Below are 25,656 nucleotides of genomic sequence, written 5' to 3' on the forward strand. Positions count from 1 at the left end.
TTGTGTTTCCATACAAATTTTAAAATTTTTTGTTCTAGTTCTGTGAAAAATGCCATTGGTATCAAGTGCTTTGTAATTACGAAAGTGATTTTAAGTGGTTGTAGAGATATGTTATCCTGCACATTGGAAGGTTAGTGTGATATTGTGAACCAGAAAGCCAAGTAAGCCATTGTTTTCAGGCTCCTAGCTGGCTTTTGATTAGTATCATGATTGAGGGAAAACATGTGGATGTTTTTTGGGGAGTAGATGCATGTTATTTGCTAGTAAATAGGGTAAGTTCTTCTAGGGCTAAAACTGGGACTTTTCTGTTGGAATCCCACTATGTTGAAGGGTAGAATTTGGTGTGCAGTGGGGTCATTTTTTTAAAATTTTATGTGTATTTTACCACAATTTTTTTAAATTTTATTTTAATTTTATTGAAGTATAGTTGATTTAGTGTTGTTCTAATTTCCACTGTACAGCACAGCAATTCAGTTATATTTTTTTTTCATATTATTTTTCTCCATTATGGTTTATCAATCACAGGATTTTGAATATAGTTCCCTGTGCTGTACAGTAGGATCTTCTTGTTTATCCATTCTATATATAATGGTTTCCACCCGCTAATCCCAAACTCCCAATCCATCCCTCCCCCAGCCACCCCCTTGGCAACCACAAGTTCTGTTCTCTGTGAATCTGTTTCTTTTTCAGATAGGTTCATTTGTGTTGTATCTTAGATGCCACATACAAGTGATATCATACGGTAGTTGTCCTTCTCTAACTTCACTTAGTGTGATAATCTCTGGGTCCAGCTATGTTGCTGCAAATGGCATTATTTCATTCTTTTTTACGGCTGAGTAGTGTTCCACTGTATATATGTACCACACCTTCTTTATCTATTCCTCTGTTGATGGACATTTAGGTCATTTCCGGGAGTAGTGCTGCTATGAACATAGGGGTGCACATATCTTTTCGAATTATAGTTTTGACTGGATATATGCCCAGGAGTGGGAGTGCAGGATCATATGGTAATTCTATTTTTAGTTTTTTAAGGAACCTCCATACTGTTCTCCATAGTGGCTGCACCAATTTACATTCCCTGCAATTGGCAGTGTAGGAGGGTTCCCTTTTCTCCACACTGAGTGGGGTCATCTCTGACTGCAAGGAGTACTGGGGCTAGGGGACCAGCATAGTGGTGAGAAGCTGACATATCTCACCCAGTGTTCCCCAATCCACTCCAGCTGCCCTCCCATGTTCCACATCGCTGGCCCACGAATGGGTTGACTGAATCAAAGCCACGATCAAAAAGCTGGTGCCATCCACAATTATTTTTTGAACTTGTGGTTTATATCCTGCCCACTTTATAAAAAAAAAAAAAAAAGATTCAAGGCAGTTTACAATAGGACAATTAACTTAAAAAGGGCAATTAAAAGTACAAATATTTTAAAAACAGGTCAAAACCATTTAGAACGAAGAAGAGAGAGGTATGTCAGATGATTGATTTAATTACAGGAATGAAAAAATAAATTTAGCTCTAGGCTTCCTGGCAACAAAGGCCCAAAAGGAAAGTTTTCATTGTCTGAAGATGAAAACACACCAGTTCACCTGGCAATGGAAATGATCTCCTGGCACCAAATTCTAGGAAGACAATGCGTTCTTCTAAAAACCCAAGAGTTTTGCTTTCACTTATTAAAGGAAGGCTGGTATCCAGGTGTCTTTAAATCTTATTAACATGCTTAAAAGAAGACACTTCACTGAATCAAGCATATGAAATCATAACTCTATAGCTCTAACCAAAGTTAAAAACAAAATTGATCTTCTACTCCAGATTTCTGTTCTGGAAACAGCTATTTGCTAATAAAATTGAATGCCAGGTCTTTGGAAATATCAGGTATCCCCAAATACTGAAAGAATCATAGCATCTAATGGTAATTAGGGGAGAATGCAGGAAATAAATGTTTTAATCACAAGTTACAGTTACAGCCTCCAGAGCATTTGGTGCGAGTTTCGATGCTTACATCTGAACGGTAGAAGTGGGGCACAGCTCTCTTTCCCTGTCAAGTCCTCAGAGGACGCCCTTACTAAATGAAGAGCAGGGGAAAGCCTTCCACCCCAGGTCAGAGGGATCCACATCCTTAAATAATTACGACAGTAATTGTAATAATGAAATTCTAGATGTGGGTGGGGCGGGGTGCCCGAGAGAGAGACTTAAACTGTGATCTGTTGGTTTTCTCTGAAAAAAGGTCTCTGGTGTGAGGCGCAAATATCTGGAAACATGCGGAAGACCTGGTCTGGCGGGGGCTCCTCGGGAGCCTGCATCATGGAGCCGGCACTGCAGCTCTTCCCAGCCTCTTCCACCAGCTGTCGGACGTAGAGCTGCTCGATCTGGAGGGACATGCACCACAAGGTCAGAGATGGAGGTGGGGAGTGAGGTGGGCCTCTCTGATTACCCCGGTCCAGAGCCATCCATCAGAACCTCCAGGCCTCCAATGAATGAACGAGCAAGCAGTCTTCCTGCAAAGACTCCTATGTATACTCTCCCAGTAGTGCTCCAGTCTGGCGAGCCAGGGTCCAGAATTCCACCAATTAGAGTTCATTTCTTTGACTAGAGTTAAACAAGGGCTGGCAAAGCCCTAATCTGTCAACTTACTTAGACCTTAAGACAACTGAACAGGGGGACTCTTTCTGAAAAGGAGGTTTGAGTTTTAAAAAACGAACTAAACAAAAGGAGTGGAAACAGCGTGGACTGTGGGAGTCCTGGAACATGAGAAGATGGTTCAGGGATGAAAAGAGTCTCCTTCCCACACCTGAAGCGCTCGTCCAGGCCTGCACACGGGTGGAGCCCCCCCGGGCCCTGCTGCCTGGTCCCCAGCCAGACGTGCAGGCTGCAAGGTCTGGACGCGAGCCCTGAAGCCGCCGGTTCTCACCTGCACGAGAATGAGCTTGGAGCGCAAGGGGGTCATATCTGGAAACTCCTCTCCGAAGCACAGCACCACCCTGCTGTCGGGAAGCCGGCTCTGGCTGTTGTAGAACTGCTGCAGCTCTGGAGGGACACCGGCGCAGGGGAAGGTGTTTGCGAATCCTGGCCTTGCGACCCCCCTTGGCCAGGTGGACTCGGGGCTTTCGCACCTGAGCTCGTCCCCCTTCGCGGGGCCCCTTCTCCAGAAAGCCCCCCGGGAGTTCTCTGGCCAGCAGCCTCAGGGGACCAGAGTGACTGATTTCACACGTCCCGACCTTCCAGGAGGAACTCCCGGGCGTGGGATCCTAGCCACACGCCTCCCAGGATGACAGCAGCCTCGGGCAGCGCTCCTGTGCGGGCGTGCACAAGGTCACTGTCTCAGGACGTGGACACGGCTGCCCGGGGACCCTGCCAAGATGCAGATTCTGACCCCGCAGGCCCGAGCTGGGGCCTGAGACTCTGTGTCTGTTACCAGGGCCCGGGGACAGCCCACAACGACGTGGCAAGGCGCTAAGTTCCTTAATCCTCCAACAGCTGCGCAAGGAAAGAACCGCATAGGCGCCCCCTCTGCGGGCACGCCCTCCAGACGCCGGGAGTCAGGCAGGGAGGGGCCTGGGCGGCTCGGGGAGAACGGGCAGGGCAGGGTTCAAACGCAGGGCCGCCCCGCTGCCCCCTGGCTGGGGCCTCTCCTCCGCGGGCCGCCCCTGGACGCACAGGCGGGAGGGAGGCGGGTCGGGACTGACCTCGGAAGAACTGGCTGGTGTCGAAGACCTTGACCACCTCGTCGCGCTCCAGCTTGTTGGGGCCGCCCCTGCCCGCCGCGGCGTTGCCGCTGTAGAACACGCGGCCCTGGCACAGCCGCTTGACCAGCACGCCCTGCCGGCTGCTGTGCAGGAGGACGCCGCGCTCCAGGTGCCCGAACAGCTTCCGTGTCACCTGCCGCTGCCGCTCACTGGGGATGGCGTCGGCCGGCGGGAAGCGCACCAGCTCCAGGCCCTCGGGCCCACACAGCTTGCCGCCGGGCAGGCCGGGCTGGCCCAGGGACAGGCGGCAGCCCTCGGGGCACGTGGTGGTGGTCTGGCCCACCAGCTTGCCCCCGTAGTAGAAGCTGATGACCATCTGGGAGAAGGCTGTGGGGAGACGGGGTCAGGTCAGGGGCCGCAGGAGAAGGGGCCCCGGTCCCTTCTGTGCCAACATGGCCGGAGCCTGCCTTTCTCCCAAGGGGGGGACGGCTTAACCCTGGGACTCTTCGGCATTCTGGGCAAGTTCACGGTTTTTATAAGCATGAGTAAATACACAGAATCACTAAGGAAGCCAATGATTCAAAATAGTAAAAATTGCTGGAGTGTCCTCCCTCCTCCTGGGGATGGTCTCGTAACTGCTGTAATTTACAAGTCACGGTTGAGGGTAAACGATGTTGTGACAACTTAAATTCTTTGAGGAAAATAACTCCATCTCACAGGCCCTGCTCTACCACTATCATGTATACAACATACAATTTATACTAGATGTATACACACATATATACACATGCATATATATGAATGTACATATATATGTACACACGCAAACACACACAGTACTGCCTACGTTCATAATGGAAGGAAATGCTAGATTTGATTTCCAGGTTAGTGAAAACAAAGATGTAATCTTTTTCCTGACAAATTCACAGTCGCCTTGGGGGTTCCCTGAATTTCCAATTAAGAATCTCTACAAAACCTTTCATCCAAACCTGTTCTCAGGAAGAAGTCTGAAAAGTACTCAAATTAAGGCAATGTTTCCCAAAATGTGCCACACATAAGATGATTGGGGGGAGCGGGGGGAGACAGCATTAAATAAATGAAAAGATTATTCCATTTTCAATATTCTCTCCATCTGTGATCAAAGAAAGCCCTAGTTTGGTGCTGATGGACCCTTAATACGTAATTCTGACAACCTCCCTTTCAAACGAGGCAGAGAACTTGAGCCTCTGAGCCTTAGGTGGGGGTAATATAATGGCCAGAATTTCTGAACAGTGTGTCTGGTTTCCACTGACTTTGCTTTGGCCTCTGAGTTCCTACTCACAGCAAGTGGCATTGGTTCCACCTTTACAGGCAATGATAGATGGTCCCCATTTAAATTAAACTTAATTTTTTAAAAGTGAAACTTCGAGAAAAGTCAGACATTAATAATAGTCCAGGCGGTACCCAGATATGAAAACCGACTGCCAAGGTGGGGCTCACGTGACTACTGTTTGTTTGGGAACCTCTAAACTAAGGTGGGAGGGAAGACAACAGGGAGTCCAGGGACACCCCCAGCGGGACCTGCATCTTAATACCTTAAGCTACAAGAAGTACACGCACTACCAATGAGCTTGGTGAGTTCAGGGCGCCTTCCAAGTGCCCGAGACCCGCCGTGGGCTGCCTCTGGAGCCACACAAGCTGTGGGTGGCCCAACTCCATGGTGCCCCCGAGAGCCGTGCAGCGCACCACCTGCCCCACCGTCAGGGGCGGCCCTGCGAGCAGCCACCTGCCCGGCCTGGGGTAACGTGCCGTGCACTCCTGATTCCTCGGACCCTCCCACTGGGCTCCGCTCAAACGGCGAGACTCCCTGCTCCATACCCCGGGCTCCATTTTCTCCCACGTCGGAGTTCAGTGGCGTTCCCGAATCATGCGGGGTTGTGGGTCGGGGCTTCAGGTGGTCCAGTCCAACTCGTTTCCTTGACATTTGGGGAAACTGAGGCCCAGGGGGGCTTCAGCGGCACCCGCATCCCAGCCCACATCGCGTCCCCCGCTCACCGCCCTCCCCACGTGCCGTGTCTGCACCACCTAACGCTCCGCGCTCCGCTCCCTACACTCCGGAGCAATTCTGACCTTTGTCCCAAATGAACGAAACGCTCCAGATTGACTCTGCCACTGCTCTGCCCCTCTGCCCTGTCGTCGCCCAGGCCTTATCTCATGCCAGCGCCTCTCGGCCGTGTGAACGGCTGCTGCACAGGTGCTCCAGACAGGCCCGGGAGGGCTGTGCAAGCGGCCCCTGCTGAGGGGCGGCGCGGGCTGGGAAGGCCTGAGCGAGGACACGCAGCCGCTCCAGCCGAGCGGTGGAGGCCCCGGAGGAGAAGCGCCTCAGCCCGGCCACCGGCAACCCCGTCCTGTGCCCGGTTTAGCCACTCGCCCACCGAGGACAGCCCTGCGGGGGGACAGTCTGACCACGGTGGCGGCTCAGCACAGATGCCAGGGGCACGGACTCTGGAGCCTGGCCACCTGGAGTGTGGCCCCAGCTGGGTGGCCCGGGCAGCGGCTCCACCACTCCGAGCCTCAGTCTCCCCATCAGCAAAGTGAAGACGATGGCCCCAGCCCCCGGGCAGCTGTGAGAACTGTGTGCGCTCGCATTTGTGCCCGGCACGTGTAAGTGACGGTTAAATAAACTGGGATGACAGGACGAAAGACGAGCTGCGTAGATGAGACCCCTGAAGTTGTGTCCCATCCCTGGTCTCACAGCCGTACCTGGTGCTGAGCTCAGTGGTTGGGACCCATTAGCATACTGAGTCCTCACAGCGACCCCCTTGAGATGGAGACTATTCATAATTACACCATTTTCCAGGTAAGGAAACTGGGGCATAGGTAAGTGAAGGCGCTCGCCCTGACGAGGCGACTGCTACGTTGGGGGCCTGGACCCAGCCCTCCCCAGCAGGCCAGCTCCATGCCTGCCACTCCTGCCACTCTGACAGTTCCAGACGATGCCCTTGAGCCTAGTCACTTCAACGACACAGTCGAGAACACACGCTGGCGGCCTGAGGCGCGTGTGGATCCGCCAGCACAGTGGGGTGCTGTCAACACGTGTCTGTTGCCAGCGTCTTACATGGGATGTTTCACATAAAAATCCAGACCTCTGGTTTCTCTACAGTAAATGGGGAAAGCAAGGCTGGCTGGGTCTGCGAGTCCAAGGGCAGCGCAGTGGGCATGGGGCTCCACTTTGCCACACTCCCTACCGCTCCCTGGTGCCTTTCACGTGTCCGCTTCACTCAACTGCCTCCTGCCTGCAGGGTTAAGAACAGGGAACCCTTGACAGCTTATTCACCTAGTGGGGTGTGTGTGAACGGAACAGAGGGACCAAAGTCCACAACTTCTACAAGAACGTTTTAGGACTTTCTCGGCATGAGGCAGTGGCTGTGAGTCTCCTCACACGCTGGGTGCTGAGAAGCTCTGGAACAACCCGGGAAACTTCCTCCCTAAACTGTCTTTGCTCACCCAGATGCCGCAGCCCTGTGCCCAGCTACTCTTCTGCCCCCAGAAAGCATCAGTCAGCAGACTCCCCGGGCCACGGCCCCGTGACCCAGGCATAAACCGGTCTCAACAACAGGCTCGCACCAGATGCCTGGGTTTGAACCCTGCACCCCGCTTCCCAGCTGTGGGACCTCGGGCCAGCAATTTAACCTCAAAGCCTGTTTCCTCTTCTGTGAAGCCGGAGTTCTAACAGCCCCCAGCTCGCAGGGCTGCCGTGCAATGGATAAGAGCTCTGAGAACAGGAGGGTTGTTTTCTTTATAATCTTCTGGCCTGGGTGAGATCTGGCTCCACCCACCCCCCAAATACACCCATCCCGTGAGGGCCTTGGTCGAGACACTGCTCCCTGAGCCCCGTTTCCTCCGCTACACCAGGAGGCCCGAAGCCCGCAGCCCTAACGTCCTGTGGTCCATCTTGATGAGTCAAGCCACTCGCTTCTCACAGAACTGGGCAGCTACTGGGGAAGACACCGCCTTCCTCTGCCCTGAAGATGCCACCAATGAGCCTGAATGTAAATTCCAGAATCCCCGGCAAAACTAGACAACCATGTGGCACAGGCCACCTCTGCCCGCAAGGGACAGGGGCACGGACGGAACGGCCCAGCTCGGCGGCCCACAAGCTGCATGACCCAGGGTTTCTGAGCCTGTGCAGTGGGAACAGTAACGGCACCTGCCTAGAGGTGGTGCCGTAATGAGATGAGGCCATGAAAGTCTCAGCACGGATCCTGGCACCCAACCAGCACCATCTTCACCACCAGCACCACCACCGTCATCATCAACACCATCACCACTGTCGTCGTCATCATTGTTATTAGTAGCCTTATCGCTACAAGCTTGGGTGTGGGAGAGGGTATGTCAGTAAAGGAAACTGACGCCAGTAACACTGACCAATTATGTCCCTACCAGCAAGTTGTAACAATACCCCGTTAGAACCTCACAGCACCCTGCTGCGGTGGCTGTCACCACTGTCCCTACTTTACAGGGCAGGAGCCTTTAGTTCAGAATGGTTCAGCTCCTCCACCTGGGGTCGCACAGAGCGGGGCCTTGAGCGTGTCTGTGCCCACGCTCTTTCTCCTGCATAACTGCACCCAGAAAGAACTCTTTGGATCTGTCTGTTGGTCCAACCCAAAAAGAAGCTCAAGACCGCCACTTGCTCGCAAGCCAAACAGTGAGGAGGAGGAATCGGGCTCCCAACTTCCGACACTGGATCGCGCTCGTCCACAACCCTCGTGGGCCCCCACGGGTCCTGAGAGCTTTGTCTTCAAAGAGCTCGCCTGGCCCGCCCCCAGCCCGCCCCGCGCCCCTCCGTACCTGCGTGGTGCGCGTCGTAGGTGCTGTACCCTGGCACCAGCGGCAGGCCTGCTGGAGAGAGACAAAAGCAGCTTCAGACCCAGCCAGACCCCCAGCCGTGTGCGGTAACCCAGTCTCCTTAGGAGCCGCACGTGCGTGCTCCTGAGGCCCCGCCGCAGGCTTCCGCCGCGTTCAGGGTGTTCCCTCCTGGCACAGCGACCCTTGTTTCATAAAGCCAGACCTCAACCCGACCGGCGGGCAGGGGGCGGAGCCTTCCCGTGCTGTGGGATCTCTGATCGTGTGTCGGCGTGACACCACGGGGCCACACTTCCTTCCCGCCCCAGGGTCTGCTGCTGGAATACCCTGGACTGCGGCCCCGCACCCAGGCCTTGCCCCAGAGGGGAGCCCGGAGCCCAGCGAGTGTTCCCGGTCACGTTGCCGCAGCACAGGGATTCGGGGCGACATCGTCCCCCAGCAGCCTGGCCAACTCTGAGGCCGCTAGGCCAGCTGTCACCTCCCGGTCTCCCACAGGGGACAGTGGGGCAAAGAGGCGAGGGAGGAGGCAAAGACGCTCGTGCCCCCGGAGGGAGGGTTGTTTCAAGGGGCGGGGGCGGGGGCATCAGAAGCTAAGAAAAGGGCGAAGGCCTCGCTTGTCCTCACAACCCTGGGGGCAGGTCCTGGTGTCTCCATTTTATAGCCAAGTAAACTGAGGCTCGAATAAGATATGCAACTTCCTGGCACGGGATTCGAATCCAGGGCTCCGAGCTCTCCCCATCTCAGATGCCCTCAGCTATCCTTGGCTCTCAGGGGTCCTCATGTCACAAGACTGTCCTAACGGACCTACGAGCCCCGCTGCATCTTCCCTCTGGTCTCCCGCCCCTCCGTCCGCCCTTCCCAGGAGCACAGCGGGGCGCGCCACTGCCTACGGGAAGGACACTGTGCCTCCAGGGGACAGTGGCAAGTGGGGCGCAAAGGCGTGGCCGGGCTGCGCCCTCGGGGCCGGAAGCCACGCCAGCTCTCTGGGCTCAGTCACCTTCAGGAAAATAGGGATCACGGTAGCCTCCCCGCCCACCCCGCCCCAAGCAGAAAGGAGTGAAGGCCGGTAGCCATGGGAACACCTCTGCCCACCCCCCCCCACCGCAGCGCGGGGGGGCCCCCGCCCTCACCTGCGCTGGGCTGCTGCATCCACCAGTCTGGGAGGAGCTGACTCCTGCAGGCTTCGGGCGGGGAGGGGCTCCTTTTGACCATCCCCATGTAATCGTCCACGGGAGGCTGGGGCAGGGGCGAGAGAGGAGAGCGGTGCTGTCACTGGGCTTCCAGACTTAACTAAAACCACGTTGTCATCTCTATCGCACGAGATGAAGCAAAGTTTCACTTTGCATCTTCAAAGATCCAAGACAATAAATCCACCAGGCTGAGTGGTCAAACCACGAGACCTAATCACTAGCCTCCGCGGCGCCCCTCATGTGTTTACTGGCCTTTTACATGGAAGTGCCTATTGCAAAACCGAATGGCCAGGTCACCCAGCTGCCCTAACGCCCTGGGGAAGCACATGGTGACCTTAGACACAGTCTCCCGCGCTCCAGCCAATCTCACTCCACGCGCCATGTCTAGACTTTCCATCTCTGACCCAGTCCTTAAAGGAGGCTGGCAAACCCAATGAGAAAACGTTTGGAGACCTGCTCTCGCTGGGATCCTCACGTGCCAATGCAAGTATCTCACTCTCTTAGCTGAGTTGGCTGGAAAGCCTTGTATGGAAAACGGGACATCACTGGAAAGAAATGAAGCCAGGAATTCACTGGGTCTGCTGCCAGAGCCCACCCAGAGACTTAACAGCTGCCATCTGCAGGAAAGCCAGGCAGCCCAGAGGAGGCTGCATTTTGTTATCTGCATTCTCTCCCTCAAAGCACTCCAAAGGATTCTGTTATTGCCATGTGAGTGTTGAGAAGAATCTGTATAGCACCCACACCCCCTTTTGCAAGGCTGTGCGGAATAATTTTAGCTAGGCAATGTCGGCCTTGCAACATGCACAAAAACATAGCTATGAAGCTAAAGGTAGCTAAAATTAGTATTTGCCTAAGGAGACCCCATTAAGCCTTCACTTATAGCCTATGAACTATGAGCTTGTGTACAATTCTAATAAGCCTGGTTGTATGGCTTTCCAACCCATCAAGGACTAAGAGCTGCATATTAGTAAACAGGCAACCCACCAGTGCGAGAGCTGTATGATAATCCATATCATGGCGACAACCCCAAGCAGCAAAGAACGTTTACTTTTTCACTACAGCCTGCCTAAAAAGGCAAGGGAATATATGGTGCCATTCAAAATGTTTAAAATATGACAAGTTTAGAGCTTGAGGGAACTTCACTGCTGCAGAGCAGGCAGCTCGGCCCCAGCCCTCGGGATGAAGGACAGGCTGTAAGCTGCAGGGGGCTGACCAGCGGGCCGAGGCTGGCCTCGCGAGGATGGCAGGTCCTCACGCCCCATCCCTGAGCGAGCGAGAGCCCGCGGCCCCGGATGCCTCGGCAGAGCATTCGGGATGGCGCTGCTCTCCACCGAACATGCGCAGCTTCTGTCGGGGCCGGACCTCTGGAAACGCTGCCGCCACTCACCTCCTTGATCAGCTCGTCGATTTCGGAGCGACCGCACTCCATCTCTGTGGCTTCACTAATGCAGCCGGGAGCCACTACGCCTAATTTGCCTACGGAAAACCGGACAAGCGCATGACAACCAGCACTAAGGCATCACAACCATCATCAAGGCCACAGTCAGTGCTTTTTCTTAAGGCTAGGCTGAAGGAAACAGAAGCCAATGTGCGTCTTCATTGGTTTGGGAAACGCCTAGAAACCTTTTTCCCGCGCTGCTTCAGTCATCTGGTCAGCAGGCACAAGAGAAGTCGGCTGCTGCTGTGTCCAGCACTCAGAGGACCAAGGCAGCACTTTGGTCTCTTCCTTCTATTTGCTGAGATCTAAGATGAACTCACATCAGATCTACTCTACACCCGACAGAGGTTAGAGTTACAAGCTAGGGCATCTGACACGCAAAGATTTCCCGACAAAATGTGTTTGCAGGTTGGAGTCTTTTTTTTAAAGTTAATGGGCAGGAAATCTCATTTTGGCCTTTCCCAATAGACACGTGTGCATCTGTGCACGCACGTGGCGCACCATAAAGGCTTGCGGATGCCCAGGCTGGAACCCGCCTGCGGCAGGAACCGTCTAAAGGCACACGAGCGTTCCCACGACAAGCACTCTGGACTGGCCAGTTTCTTCCCCCCTCTCAGGCCTCTTCCCCAGCCAGAAACTCACCTCATTACATTTATCCATGTGAGATGTATTATGACCAACAAACACTCGTTTGCTGGAATTCATCGGTCCCAATCATCTGGAGAATTGACCCACTGTTTCATCCGGACTGAATATTGATTTGATTTTGATTTGAAAAAATCACTCAGAAGCTGCTGATGGGGGCAGCAGGGGGCAGGTGGGGCACCCCCAGAGTAGCCAGCAAACCACTGAGGTACAGAGGAGAGTGCGCCCACCTAGACATTATGCAAATGCAAAGCTTCTCTGCCCCCTGAGAACCGCTGCTTCTGTAACATCCACCCCTGCAGGTGATGCTGGCTGCGCTCCGAGCTATAAACAAGCCGGGGTCACCTGCCCGTTCAAGCTTGGCTGACCCTGTGGGTGGGAGGATTAAGAGAAACTTCTCTATTCCTTCAAGTCACAATTTATTATACTTTGTGATGATGAAAAATCTATCCAAAACTGGAAGTCAGATGGCAACAGAGCATCCCAGAGTATTGGCTAAGAAGTGTCCCCCTAAGGGCCATCTGATTCTCCATGGGGAAGGTCAGTTTGTTTGACTTCCTACTGATTATCCATTAGGGTTCAGACTCAGTAGAGTTAGGTATTAATTCACAGACAACTAAGCTACAAATGATCACTAGAGAAGATCACCCCCAACCATGGTCGTGTTGCCCGGGCAGGACACTCACAGGTTCGGCTTAGCCTTCTGCCTTTCCCTGACCGTGCACACCTGCACTGCATGTTCTGTGAAGCAATCTTAGACGACAGCACGCTGGTGCCCTCGTTAATGAGTTAAACAACTCTCCGACCCAGGCTCACCATTTATTTCTGAGAGTCACGATTTTAACTTTTTAAAAATTACGTATCAACATTTTCAACCTCCCTGCAGTGGGAAGAGCCCCCTCAGAAACTCAGAATTCCTGCCCAGCCCTAGGCAGTTTTCAAGGGTTCTATTTTCTTCCCAGCATTACTGGACGACTAAGTGGCTACGGAGGAAAGGATGCTGTGCCAAGATTCTAACTGCTACAGCAAATGGCTAAGAAAGTCAACGTGTTGAAAGAATGTTTTTAACCAAGGGTGGTAATTAGGTTTCATCTCCTGGGCCAGCTCTAAACTGTAGCAGCTACAGAGCACAGCACTTTGAAAACGCCTGAGGCCAGATCTGAGCTCAACACATCCTGATCGATTAGTGATGTCTGACCAGAGCAGAGTGTGGACATTAGGACGGGGGGATGTAAGGCAGGTTTTTGCTATTCTGCTTTAATCTCCTCACAATTGCTTTCCTGGGATTCTACAGCGGGAGGAGACTTCAGGAATTATCACATCTGGGGGTTCCCAAACAACGGTCAGGATCTAGTATCTAGAAGCATATCCGATCTCCAGCAATGAAGCCAACAGCGCGCCATCTGCAAGTTCATTCAAGAACTCTGCCCTCAACCCCTATCAGCCATCCCTTCTTTGTCCGTCTTATTTTCTCCTGGCCTGCTCTGCAAGCTGCTAGAAAACAAAAGGAATCCCTCATCGGCACTGTTCGGGGAGCCTTGCTCCCGTCCAAGCCCGTTGCTGCGCCCCAGGGAGGCCCCAGCACTCGCTCCTGGTCCAACAGGCAGCAAGCAGCAATGCCAGCTGCCAGCCCGTCTCCCGCCCCTTCCTCCCGTCCGCCGCCTCTCAACTGGAAGTTGCCACAGTCGGCAGATGGCGGGTGAGGTCAGCGGAAGGAGACCTCAACCTCTGCTGACGTAAAGGAGAGAACTATCTGTTTAGCTGGACCCCGTGGGCGGCGACTCAAACCCCAGACCCAGGCGGCCTCCGTTGGGCCAAGTGCCCATAAAGAAAGGATACTTACATTTTTGCTCCTCCTCGGGGACGATTCGGTAAACTTTATACGGTTCAGAAATGTCCAGCTGGGACCGGTCTGTCACTTCCTCAAAATCCGGGCTCTTGTTCAAAGCACAGCGTAACCTCGTCTTCCATGTGGCCGGCTCGGCCTTGTCCCCTTCCTTAAACTTCCCTTTAAAAACGGCCCAGGCCTGAAGGAAGAGAAGAAAACCCATGAAGTACCCAGCTGGCCCCGGGACCACGCACACCCAGGGCCACGGGCAGGACCTGCTCTGCTGGCCCTCCTGAAGGTCCTCAGTCCAGGATTTCAGGGCTCAGAGACCCCAAGCAGACCACTTCCTCTGACAGAAGTGAAAAGACCCAGGTCGGGGGGAGGGCGTTCCGGAACTCGAACCCAGGCCCAAGGACACACACACACACACACACACACACACACACACACACACACACACGTGTATCTTGGCTCTGCCCCCTGCAAATCCTCCCCTGGACCAGAGGGCCAGGAGGAGCCCGAGGTCAAGTAGCACAAAGAGGAAGCTTCACATGGTTTCACTAGAATGTTCAAAACAAAGAGCAATTTGTTGCTTTTTCAAATCAACCTCTAGCTAAAATTTAGCATGAAAAGGGAACATTTGCAAAAAAGTCTGAATGCGGTCATCCACTGCCCTGCTACTTTTAACAGCAATTTTGTTTTGCATTTTGGCGTTTATTCTAACCTTCCCCACCCCCTTCTCCCCTACCGCTCCCCAGGGTACCGTTTAAAATGCAAAGAAATGTTTTCCCTCTCTGTGGGTTTTTTTTACAGCTCCGTTTTCTGACCTCTCCAAACCTTAGACTCTGAACTAGGACCAGAAATTCAAAGCTGGAAACTTTAAGTCAAAATGTAAAATGGGGCAGTATTTAAAAAAAAAAAAAAATTAAAAACGTGGATGGGCACAGTTTTTAGATTTCAAAATTGGAATACAGACACACCAATCAGGAGGTCACTACTGTCAGGTGAAAATAACGTTTGGTGTCAGGCAAAATCAGACATGTCTTCCAGCCTAAAATAATAGGCGATCTGGAGGGAATTCTCAACCCTCACCCGGGAAAATGAAATTCTAAGAGCTGACTTTCCCAAGGTGACCCAGTCTGGGATTAAAAACCAGCTGTCCTGACTTCCAACCCAAGGAATTTCTACTTCAGCAAGCAGCAGGCAGGTGTTCCCAAGCTTAATGCGTGTACCGATCCCCTGGGAAGCTCGTTAAGATGCAGATTCCTGGGCCCTGCCCCTCAAGAGTCTCCTTGGGTACCTGTGGGTTAGGTCTGGGAACCCGTATCTTTAGCCAACATCCCAGTGATTCTGACTTAGGTGGCCAGGAACTCCATAACACCCTGAGTCAGATTCCCATTTAAAATAGTTCTGGTAGGGCTTCCCTGGTGGTGCAGTGGTTAAGAATCCACCTGCCAATGCAGGGGACACGGGTTCGAGCCCTGGTCCGGGAAGATCCCACATGCCGCAGAGCAACTAAGCCCGTGCTCCACAGCTACTGAGCCTGCGCTCTAGAGCCCGTGAGCCACAACTACTGAAGCCCGCGTGCCACAACTACTGGAGCCCGCGTGCCTAGAGCCTGTGCTCCGCAACAAGAGAAGCCACTGCAATGAGAAGCCCACGCACCGCAACGAAGAGTAGCCCCCGCTCGCCTCAACTAGAGAAAGGCCGCACGCAGCAACGAAGACCCAACGCAGCCAAATAAATAAATAAATAAAATTTATAAAATCGGCCTGGCTTGTTCCCCTGATGTAAGACAAGTTCAGTGCCTGTGCACTGAACAAGACAAGTTCAGTGCCTGTAGCATCCCCTCTCCCCGCTGTGACACCCAGAACATCTCCAGACACTACCAAGTGTCCCCTAAGGAAGTACTATCATGACTCACACACACCCTCATTTGAGAACCACTGAGCTGGTAATCCGCGTTACCAATGGGCCTGGAAGAGCGTGGATTTGGGGGCCATGTTAGGCCAGCTGGGGTGTATCCAGAGCTGCACAGCCCAAGGGGCACTGCCGTGGGCACCCGTCCATTCAAAGCTCACGCTCACCCCATCAGGAAAGCCAGATCCAAAGAGCAAAGCAGGGCCCCGCAGTCAGGACGTGCACCGGGCTGCATCGGGCGCCCCACCGCCAGCCTGCCCTGAGCCCTTGCAGGGCTCTCTGGCCAGCTCGCAAATACCAGCTTACCTGGGTGATCTCTCAGGACTCTTCAAGAGCAAATGCTACACAGAACAGAGTGATCTGAGGCCCATCAGCAGCCACGCAGCGGCTCAGAATACACCGGAACCTACGTCTCCCCTGTCCGTGTGCTGCTCTGCGCTCGTCAGCAGCCAGCGTTAAACCCGGGACCACCGGCTCTTCCCCATTTAACATTATTGTCTCATAGAGAACAGATTTGTGGTTGCCAAGGGGGAGGGATGATTGGGAGTTTGGGATTAGCAGATGCAAACTATTAAATACAGAATGGATAAGAAACAAGGCCCTACTGCAGAGCACAGGGAACTATATTCAATTTCCTGTGATAAACCGGAATGGAAAAGAATATAAAAAATATATATATATGTATAACTGAGTCACTTTGCTGTGCAGCAGAAATTAACACAACATTGTAAATCAACTACACTTCAATAAAATTTAAAAACAGAAGACAAAAAACATTACTGTCTCATTTTGTGCTTTAAAAGTCAAATGCGATTTTTTTCCTCGAAGGCCTACTGAATTTGAAATATCTGCTACTAAGTAAGTTCTAATTTATTCAGGCCTGTCACAAAGCCTGGTCAATGGCAGAACAATTAATGAGTCATAACCCTCAGTTAACTAGATCTTCCCCCTCAACTTTATGAAAAGGAGGCAAAATACTTTTTTAAGAATAAATATGAGCTGATATCAGGGCCTCATCAGTACAGTCAGGGATAATACAAAATGAACTAATGTCTTTTTCAATCTCCTGTCTCTGGTCCACACCACGAAGCTGACCTCACAATGACACCTGCAGACAATGAAGGATTCTCTGGTATAAGTGGCTTCTTACGATCCCTGACTAAGGCAGGAAAGCAGGCTCATTTTTTTTTTTTTCTCAACTCATAAATTTTTGAAAGGTTTTCTTTGAATGTTTGAAACAAAAGGTTCTCTACTTAAACAGAAAATCCTCAAGATGGCTCAAGGCCTGACTGTTGGCTTCTTCCAACAGCAGAGCTCTGCTGGTGGACATGGCAGAGACGTGCCCCTTGGTGGATGGAAGTGAGCACCACTTGGGGACGGGCCAGACGGGTCCTTCCACCATGTGCGTGTCCACCAGCCCAGGCTGTCGCCCTTCGGGTGGCCGCCCAGCTCTGGGTGGGCGCCCGGTCTCCCTCCCGCCCCCATTCCTGCCGAGATTGTAGACTCACTTCAGATTGCCACACTGAGGGACTGCGTAATCAACGGAAACATTGGGAATCTTGCACATTTTTCTCAACGCTGTTGAAACGGCCATGAAGAACATTGCATAAGATGTATAAATCTGGGGCTCTATTTCATTACCCCCCAGAGCAGAGCGGGAGCAGGGTGAATGGAGAGGCCTGCATCTCCGCCGGCAAGCCACAAGCGGGGCCATGCAGCCACTGGTCCCGCCCCCAGCCCCCTCCTGAAGCAGTCTTACTGATGGTCAGCCTCCAACTGTGCCCTCAGCACCCCCACGCCTCCGCTTCAATCTGTTCATCCTGGCCACGGTCCGCTCCTAGCAGGGTTCTCAGTGGGGAGGGGGCATCTGGCAATGTCAGAGGCATTTCTGGTTGTCACAGCGGGGCAGAGGGTGCTACCGGCATCTAGAAGGTCAAGGCCAGGATGATGCTAACATCCTCTTAGGTGCACAAGACGGACCCACACAAGGAACAATCTGGCCCCAGGTGGTGGAGCCCTGGCTTACAGCCATCTGTGATCTAGAATTCCCAATCGACTGGCTGGACCTTGGGCAATATTAAAATTTAGATGGAGCCATTCCCAAGAGAAATTCACCGTGATGCCAAAGGCAAAAAGCTTCTCCGAGAGAGGAATCCACGATGCCACCAAGGAGGAGAAAGGAGGCATGAGCAGTGCCCAGGCTCCCGACCTGGGGTCCCTGAAGGGAAGAAACCTGCCGGATAGATGTCCAGGCCACGAGGGCCCCCTTGAAGGTGAGCGCAGAACGTCCACACGTGCCCACTTTTCTTGGAGGGGCAGGCAACTGGCATCAGATTGTCAAAGAGCTCTGTGACCCGGGTTACACAGTAACAGAAGTGCTAAGACGTGCAGCCCCCTGCAAACACCAGGCAGAGACGTGAAGGACTGAAATGCCTCATAAGCCAGCTTTGACCTATCAGCGCTCTGCTCTGGGGCCAAGGTATAATCTCTGTCATTTTGGTTGTGTCGGGGACAGTCATCCCGGCTAAGGGTCCAGTGCTGCGCTGGGGTCCTGCAGGCCTTTGCTCCCCTCACTCATGCACGCCTGGGGTCTGGCTCTGCCCCCCCCCACCGCCGCCCTGCTCAGCCTCCTGGCTCCTCCCCACACTCACTCACTCTCCCCTCCCGGACTCTGGCCCCCAAATGCCCACACAACAAGCACATATGGCAGCAGTTTGCAACCCAGATTCTGAGTCGGATCACCTCTGATATGTCTGTTTGCAAACATGGAGGCCTGGGCTCACCCTGGACCTAGGGCTCCAAATCTCCCAAGGGGTGGAGCCCACACTTCTGTGGCCCTGATGACCGATGGGGGATTCTGATGACCCGGCTGGGCTGCAGAGCTGGGATGCCCTGGCTCCTCTGCCTGAATCTAGGTGATGGGCACGGCTAGGGGTTGGGAGCCTGGGCTCACGGCTGGGATGCCTGGGTTCAAACACTGCCTCCATCGTCCAAGAGCTGGGAGATCTTGGACAAGTCACTTCTCCTCTTGGAGCCTCTACAGAACAAGGACAGCAACGGCACCTACTGCATAGGATTGTGTGAGAGAAAAACAAATAAAACACGTGGGGCTGGGCCTAGCACAGAGCAAACGCTCAGGCAGTGCTGCTGTCTCAGTGCACATGGTGGAACCACACCGCAGCTCGCTCCATGCTTGGGGTACTGATGATTCTCAAGGGAAGTGGGCTAGTTTTAGACACCGGCTGCAGGTTCAGGACACCCACATGACCTGGCCCCAGAAGCGATGACAGATGGTGTCTCGCTCATCTGAGCTGACCCTACACTGCCAAGCAGAAGTAGCAACTCTGAAAGAATGAAGAATTAAACCTTTCCTAGAATTCTAAATGGAATTTAGGGGGCAGCCCGGGAGGAAAAGGTCTCAGTCTAAAAGAAGTATCTTCTCTCTGTGTTTGCCAGTCCTCATGCAAAAGAAATGGTAGCGCAAGGGAAGAAAGTGCCCTCGGTTTCCCTCATCGGAAAATGCCAACAATATACAACTAACCTGAAAAGTGGTTAAATCGTATAACAGGTGTAAAATCACCTACTATATTTTTTGAGACACGTTCGGCACTCATTTGTTTTAAAAAAAAAAAATTGGATTAACTTTCAAGCAAATAAGAAAGACAGCAGTCACTCCACAGCTCCCCCAGGAGCTCACGAGGTGGCAGGGAAGCCAAGCCACTACCTTGAAGATGGAGGCATCCACTTCCTGGTTGTAATCCTGCTTGCCAGCGTGCTTCCAAGGGATCCGGAACATGCTCTTCTCGTCGCTCTCCCAGACCAGCCCGGGGTACCCGGCGCTATCGATCTGCTCTATCAGCCACTGCCGCAGCCGCCGGCCGCCGCTGCGGTCACACATCCTTGGAAAGAGAACACGTAGCCTGTGCAATTACAAACACTGTCTAATTACTCACAGCACCCAGGTACTCAACAGCCAAGAACGGCTAACAGGAAAATCAGAGGATCACAACACAGGTGCCGGCTCGGGGGAAACCCACGGATCCAGGAACTCTGGGCCACCTGCTGTGAGAAGACAATGCCGGCTTCCAGGACCTCCAACCCTGAATGGAAACTGAAAGCTCACTGGGAAATCTGCAGCTGTGCGTCACAGATGTGGCCCCAACCAAGGCTCTGGCTGTGCTGTTTCCAGCTTTCACCCCCTGTTCTGTTTCACGCAAACACAGCCGCATCTGAGAGCGTCACTCATCGTTCCATTTTTAGCAGGAGATGGGGGAAAGCACTTTCACCTTTTCAGGTGCCCTCAATGAGCAGTCTATCGCTCTGAGAGCCAATTCCATGACTTAACGCCCCACTGGACCAGCATGCGTGAGCAAATATGACATTTGTGCTCTCCGAGAAACAAGAAATCCTCAAGGCTATCCCTTCTAGATTGCCCCTTCACAGCTGGTTTGGGAATGGGACCAAGCTGGGGTCCCATTCAAGTCTCACCATCTCTCAGCCGGGTGAGCCTGGATCGTCATTTAACCTCGGAGTGTCAGCTACGCTGGCTGACACACCAGGATAACTGCAGATACCGGGCGTTGTCATGGTGAGGACTCAGACGACACATATAGAGCACCTCACACAGTGCCTGGACCTGAGAAGATTCTCTTTAAATAACACACGTTGTTACTACTGTCCCAACTTTCCTCCTCAGGAACTCTTATGACCAACTGGGAGGTAGAGGACAAGAGTGAAGAAAACTACTGCAGTGACATAACAGAGCAAAGCTAGCCTCTCCCAGAATGCACCAGAATCTGGGGGCCTCACCACCTCAGGTGCCCAAAGACACCCTCGGGAAGAACATTCTAGCCAGAGCAGACAGCTTTCCCAACAGCACAGAGAAAGAGAGCGCGACCGTGCCGTATCGACTCACAGCCCACGTTTACAAGAACAGGGTGGAAATCCCCTAGGCGGTTGGACAGACGCCCACCCAAAAAAAAAACAGCATTTCAATTCTTCCGATTAAAATGTGACCTCTTCGGGCCAACAAATTTGAAACAATCAGCAGTGACAAGACATAACATCCCTAAGAACATGGTCACATCCAGAGCCATCCTGGTCCATAAAGCAAGAAGTGTGTGTGTGCTTTGGACACTCCAGCCACCCCGCAGATGGCTATGCGGTCGGAGAAGGGGTCCAGGTCCCAGGTAGCAGAAGGTGAGGGCCCATGAGCGCCACCTGTAACTTTTTCATCCAATTAACTCCAGCTGCCCGTTTGTGGATTCAAAAGGAGTGAAGCGTGTGAAATGGGAACCGGACTTCGATTTGGAAACTGTAGACCCCAGCGAAGGCTTTTCTCTAACTAGACCTTGGGAAAGTCACTTGACCATCTCTCTGAGGCTCTCCTCATCGGCAAAGTGCATGGATCTCAAAGTCCCAGAATTTGAAAACAGTCCCTCGTGTTTATAAACTGGAAGGGACAGATTTGGGAGGGACACCTGGTGAGAGAGATGAAACGACACCACCAAGCACCCCAGAAAATAACTTAGCAGGGCAGAGATTCCCACAGGGCTTTCCTGGAGGGAAGATGGAGCATCTCCCCTCACTTGAGGAAGGAGCTGTGTGGAGGAGGGCGAAAGGGGCCGGAACACAAAAGAAGGCTGGTGTCTGTGGATCTGTCGATTAAATGAAATGTTCCCGCTCGTTAGCATTTTGCTCACCCCCTTAGTACAAAGTTCATAAACTGGAGTCCATGCTCCAGGAGCCTCCTGAAATAAAAAGCAAAGTTTTGTTTGTACGGGCATTTTGCTAGAAAGCGGGTCAACACCTTCTCATCAGGATTTCTAATGGATTCATAACCTCCAAACTGTTAAGGATGAATCTTGTGGTGATTTATAAGGGGGGGGGGGAAGGTAAGAGAATGGCATTGAGAGGAAGAGTGAGTCACAGAACATGAAAATATTCTAGAAATCATCTAATCCAGCCCCCGCTTCGTTCAAAAGACAAAAATCTGAGACCCAGAGAGGCATCCCGACCCCCAAGGCCCCCAGCAGGATCTCATTTTACTCACCCTGCAGAGAAAAGCCACGGTTAAGTGAGAGGATCTCAGCATATGGACAGCTCACCTGAATTGTCACCGAAAGCCCCCCTCCAAGATTCTAAGTGGCATTAAAAGCCTAAGATTCTCTTACAGTGTGATCCATAACAATTTACTGAACACTAACAAAATTCCACCAAATACAGAGCCAGGAAACGTTTATAAGCCCAGTCACATGTTTAAAACTTCCTCTTCCTTGATTTTTAGGTAATAATTCTCTTTATGGCCAAGTCCTATCTGGAGCTAATCTGCATCCCTATAAATCACCCGGGGATCAGGCTTCCCAGGCAGGAGGTGATAAGAGGCTGCCCTGGGCCCACCCAACCCGGATTCCAGGAAGGGCCTGAGAGGTGGTGCAGGTGCAGGACTCACCTTCCCCACGTCTCTCAGGGCGCCTGGTCATTTGCCCTGGAAACCCATAAGACCAAAAGCACGAAAGTCATTTCTCCTTCTGGTCCCAATCTTGCTGAAATACCTAAACCTCTCCCAATTCTCTGGAGAGGAAACTGCCATAATCCAAAAGGACTATCATTTAAGGGCTGGCTCCTAACTTGGCTTTCAAAAAAAGTGGGTTACATCCCTCATATGTTGGGGGGTAGTTTAAACTCTGGAAAATCCAGTCTCTAGTTTCCATTCACAAAGCACTTCACCGCTCTGGGTAAGGAGCACACCTCACCTTAGAAAAGTCTGCCCTTTGCCCTGGGGCTCATGTTACACCAAAATGCTCTTTTAGCTGTGAGCCCTAAGCAGACTTTCTTGCCAGGAACGACCGGGCTATTATGGAAGCAAAAGACCTCCAACCGCACTCAGAAGTCTTACTTGTCATCGATCAGAATTAAAAAATCCAGCCCGCCCCGTCACAATTTAACCCCACCAGCGCGGCTGGACAAGGGGCAGTTTCACAGTTATGACTCCAGCCCTGTTCCAAGAGTAGGATTTGAGCGGGAAAGGAGCAGGTCTTACAACAAGGGGGTCAATATTTCCCTGCATTGTACGGGCCATTCTACAATTTTCCATGCCAACCAGATTTTAAGAAAAACGAGATTATTTTAAAGCAACAGCCAATCTCTGGGAGCAGCCGCACCTGGATGCTTGGTTCGGATTCAGGAGAAAACGAGGACAGAGAAAACAGACCAAGACTGCACGGCCGCTGCCTCCACGCCAGCCGACGTCCGCTCCCCCGGCCCAGGCTCCCAGCCCACCGCCTACCTGCGCCGCCTCCCGCCGTCCGCGCCCCAGGGCCCGGGCCCACCTGCGCCGCCCGCCGCCGCCCGCGCCCCAGGCCGACCTGCGCCGCCGCCCGCCGTCTGCGCCCCAGACCCAGGACCCCCAGGCCGCCGCCCGCGCCCCCGGTGCTCCAGCCCGCCGCCCACCTGCGCCGCCGCCAGCCGTCCGCCGCCGCCCGCGTTCCCACGCCCGCCGCCGAGCTCCGGAGATGCGCCGCGGCCCCGGGCGCCCGCGCTAATTTAAGGCCGGGGGCGGGCCCGGCGCGCAGAGCGACGGCCGTGCAGGCCAATAGGCGCGGAAGGGCGGGAGGGGCCGCCCAATGGGAGCGGCGCGCCTGGCCCGCCTTCTTCGAAGCACTCGGCTTTCCGAGAAATCACTTTGCTCGGAGGCGTCGGCGGCCGAACGGTCCGCGGGTCTTCCGGGGTCCGCTCCGGGGGTCCCGGGAGTGTACGCAGGAATTCCCGAGGGCCGCGGGGGCGTCCGTCGCCCCAGGTCAAGGTTAGGGCGGATGGTGGGTACCAGATGGCGTAAGTCAGGCCAGTTGGGGCTGAGGCAGGGGGTCAGATGGCGGAGGTCAGGGCTGTGGGGTGGATGGTGGGTGTCAGCTGGCCGAGGTCGGGGCCGAGGTGGAGGTCTGACAGCGCAGGTCAAGGCTGGGATGGTAAGGGCCCCGAGGTCGATGCTGCAGACGGCCAGGGGTCCCCTCAGTGTGGCCCCCGCGCCACCACCCAGGCCGGGTCAGGCTGTCATCTCTGCTAGTGCGGCCGAAGTTCTTGGAGCTGCTGTGGGCCAGCTGAAGGCGTGTCTGAAACCACTGCCCTCTGAACATCGGAAATAAAAGCGGCAGTGTCTAGCTGTTAAGGCTAGAATGTCCAACTAGGGAAATTTTCATCATAAATTCTTTTCCCCAGAAAACATGGGTTGTGTCGAGAAGGGTCCCCTGTGTATCTGTGTCAGCGTCCAGCCTCTCCCGCATGTCAGCTGGCACTTATTGTAAACATGGGAGTGGAGTGGGGGAACAGAAATGAGAAAGAAAGTCCTGGAAATGAAAAGAAGAAGACTTGTTTTTCCATGTTCTGTTCTGGGGTAGCCTTAGAATAGAGAAACGTGAGATTCTTCATTGACTTTTATGCCTAGTTGGTCAGTCATACACAAGCAGCATTGTTCATCAGGCCATTTTTTTCATTAGGCTTTTCAAGGGCCTATGAAAAGGTTTGGGACTGAAAAAGAAATTTTATTAGGCCCCAAATGCAAAAAAATACACTGCAAATCTGAAGTGAATAAATATTCAAAGAAAGGTCCCTGAAATATAACATGTCAACTTCATAACTGTAATTTATTGATAAACATGTCATTATATTTGAAAACCATGTGTGAGTTAGAAATCACTTGGTAAGAATTTCCTAATACCATGATTCCCAGGCAGTCATAGCAATCATAAATTAAATGAGTGCCCCATTGCCAAATAATTTCCAGTGAAAACTATTTTTTTAAAGCTTAAATTCTTTAAGAGTATTTAGATAATGTGGGAGTATTTTAATATGTTTGTTATGATGTGGGATGAGCATCCAGAACTCAGGACGCCTAGGACCTCAGAAGTTCTTACAACAGCCTGTATGTATGTTTATCCTCATATCTTTCCACCTATGTGCCCCTTAAGCCCACCCAGATTTACTAACCTATAAACGCCGTCCACTGCACAATGATGTGTGATCAAATTTCCACTCAACGCGCCACTTAAGTAAAAAGATAAGAGCAACAAATATAGAGAAGTTGGTGGAAGGGTCCCAGCATATATTATTGGCAGTAGGTGTCACTATATACATGACAGGAACTGTTCACAGTACCCTGGCTTGCATTAAAGCTGCTCCTGAAACCCCGTATTTTCAACGTGGTAATTCCTCAATGCTAGGAACAATGGCTAACCTTATCTGCTTAGCTCTGCCCTTATGCAATGAGCACTTACCGAGCCACTACTATGCGCTAGAGGCGGTGCCAAGGACAGGAGACCCAAACAACAAAGTATCCCTGGTCACTCCTTCCTCTTCAGTTACCTCCAGCATCTCCCACTCGTGGGGAAGCTCATCCTGATTTCCGCAGCAGCCAACTCACTCCCCTTCCTGCCTCCACCTCACGTCCCTGTTTATCCTACTCTTTGCTCCCCCAGCTTTAGCCTTTCCGTCGTACACTGGTTTCCCCGTGGCTGCCACGGCAGGTCTAGGTGCTCATCCTGGCATCTGAAAACCGTGCTCTCCCAGCCTTCTCTCTCCCCATGGTCCAGCAGGAGCCCCTTCTGGAGACAGCAGCCTGTCACCGCACTTAGAACAGCACGTTCTGGAGTCAGGCCCCTGTTCAACTCTATGTTCCCTGACTCACCAAATGTGTGACCTTGAGCAAATGACTTAACCTTCCTAAGCCTCAGTTTCCTCATCCATGTAACGGCGTTGATGATAATATTATGTTAAACGGTATGAAATCGCCAATATTCAACTGTTTTTCCATCTACAGAAAGGACAGTTTCCTACGGGTCAACCTAATCATTCCTGCCTCTTAGGATTAGTGGGGACTGAGTGAGCTCTGTGGGTTGGGGGAGGTTGGTGACTAGGGAAGGGAACTGGTGAAGAGCTTTCGTGGGAGACAGTGTTTCCATTTTCGAGTCCCCACCTCTCCCTTCACACTTTCCAAGCCCAAGCGTAGCAAAGGGGGTTCAGGAGAGCTCTGCAGTGTGTCTGCTGAGAGGACAGGTGTCAACTCTCCTGAGAAAACCAAAGTCACTGACAGCAGGGCTCCGACTCCTGCCCTG

At 52.7% G+C, this 25,656-nt stretch overlaps 1 protein-coding gene across 2 annotated transcripts; it reads right to left on the reverse strand.

Annotated features, from left to right (window-relative positions):
* Positions 1 to 1,738: 1,738 nt before the first annotated feature.
* Positions 1,739 to 23,038, reverse strand: IRF8 (interferon regulatory factor 8). 2 transcript variants are annotated; one of them, XM_061173269.1, is made up of 9 exons: positions 23,000 to 23,038; positions 19,272 to 19,446; positions 13,643 to 13,826; positions 11,104 to 11,192; positions 9,657 to 9,762; positions 8,512 to 8,562; positions 3,682 to 4,068; positions 2,907 to 3,022; positions 1,739 to 2,364 (listed from the first exon to the last, which is right to left on the reverse strand). In XM_061173269.1, exons 2-9 carry the CDS (start codon positions 19,443 to 19,445, stop codon positions 2,188 to 2,190), a joined length of 1,284 nt encoding a protein of 427 aa, XP_061029252.1. In that variant the 5' UTR covers position 19,446; positions 23,000 to 23,038; the 3' UTR covers positions 1,739 to 2,187. The 2 variants fall into 2 exon arrangements, with proteins under 2 accessions (XP_061029252.1, XP_061029253.1); XM_061173270.1 differs by having other exon boundaries at positions 19,272 to 19,467; positions 23,000 to 23,022.
* Between the last annotated feature and the right edge of the window lie 2,618 nt (positions 23,039 to 25,656).

The sequence above is a fragment of the Eubalaena glacialis genome, chromosome 18 (assembly GCF_028564815.1).
Source record: "Eubalaena glacialis isolate mEubGla1 chromosome 18, mEubGla1.1.hap2.+ XY, whole genome shotgun sequence".
Lineage (NCBI taxonomy): Eukaryota > Metazoa > Chordata > Mammalia > Artiodactyla > Balaenidae > Eubalaena > Eubalaena glacialis.

Excerpts from the sequence above, each read along its gene's own strand:
- IRF8 (XM_061173269.1), bottom strand. The coding sequence starts at position 19,445 with ATGTGTGACCGCAGCGGCGGCCGGCGGCTGCGGCAGTGGCTGATAGAG. Across the intron at positions 4,069-8,511 it reads CTACGACGCGCACCACGCAG|CCTTCTCCCAGATGGTCATC; the intron begins GTACGGAGGGGC and ends GTCTCCCCACAG. Across the intron at positions 3,023-3,681 it reads CACCAGCCAGTTCTTCCGAG|AGCTGCAGCAGTTCTACAAC; the intron begins GTCAGTCCCGAC and ends GTGTCCCTCCAG.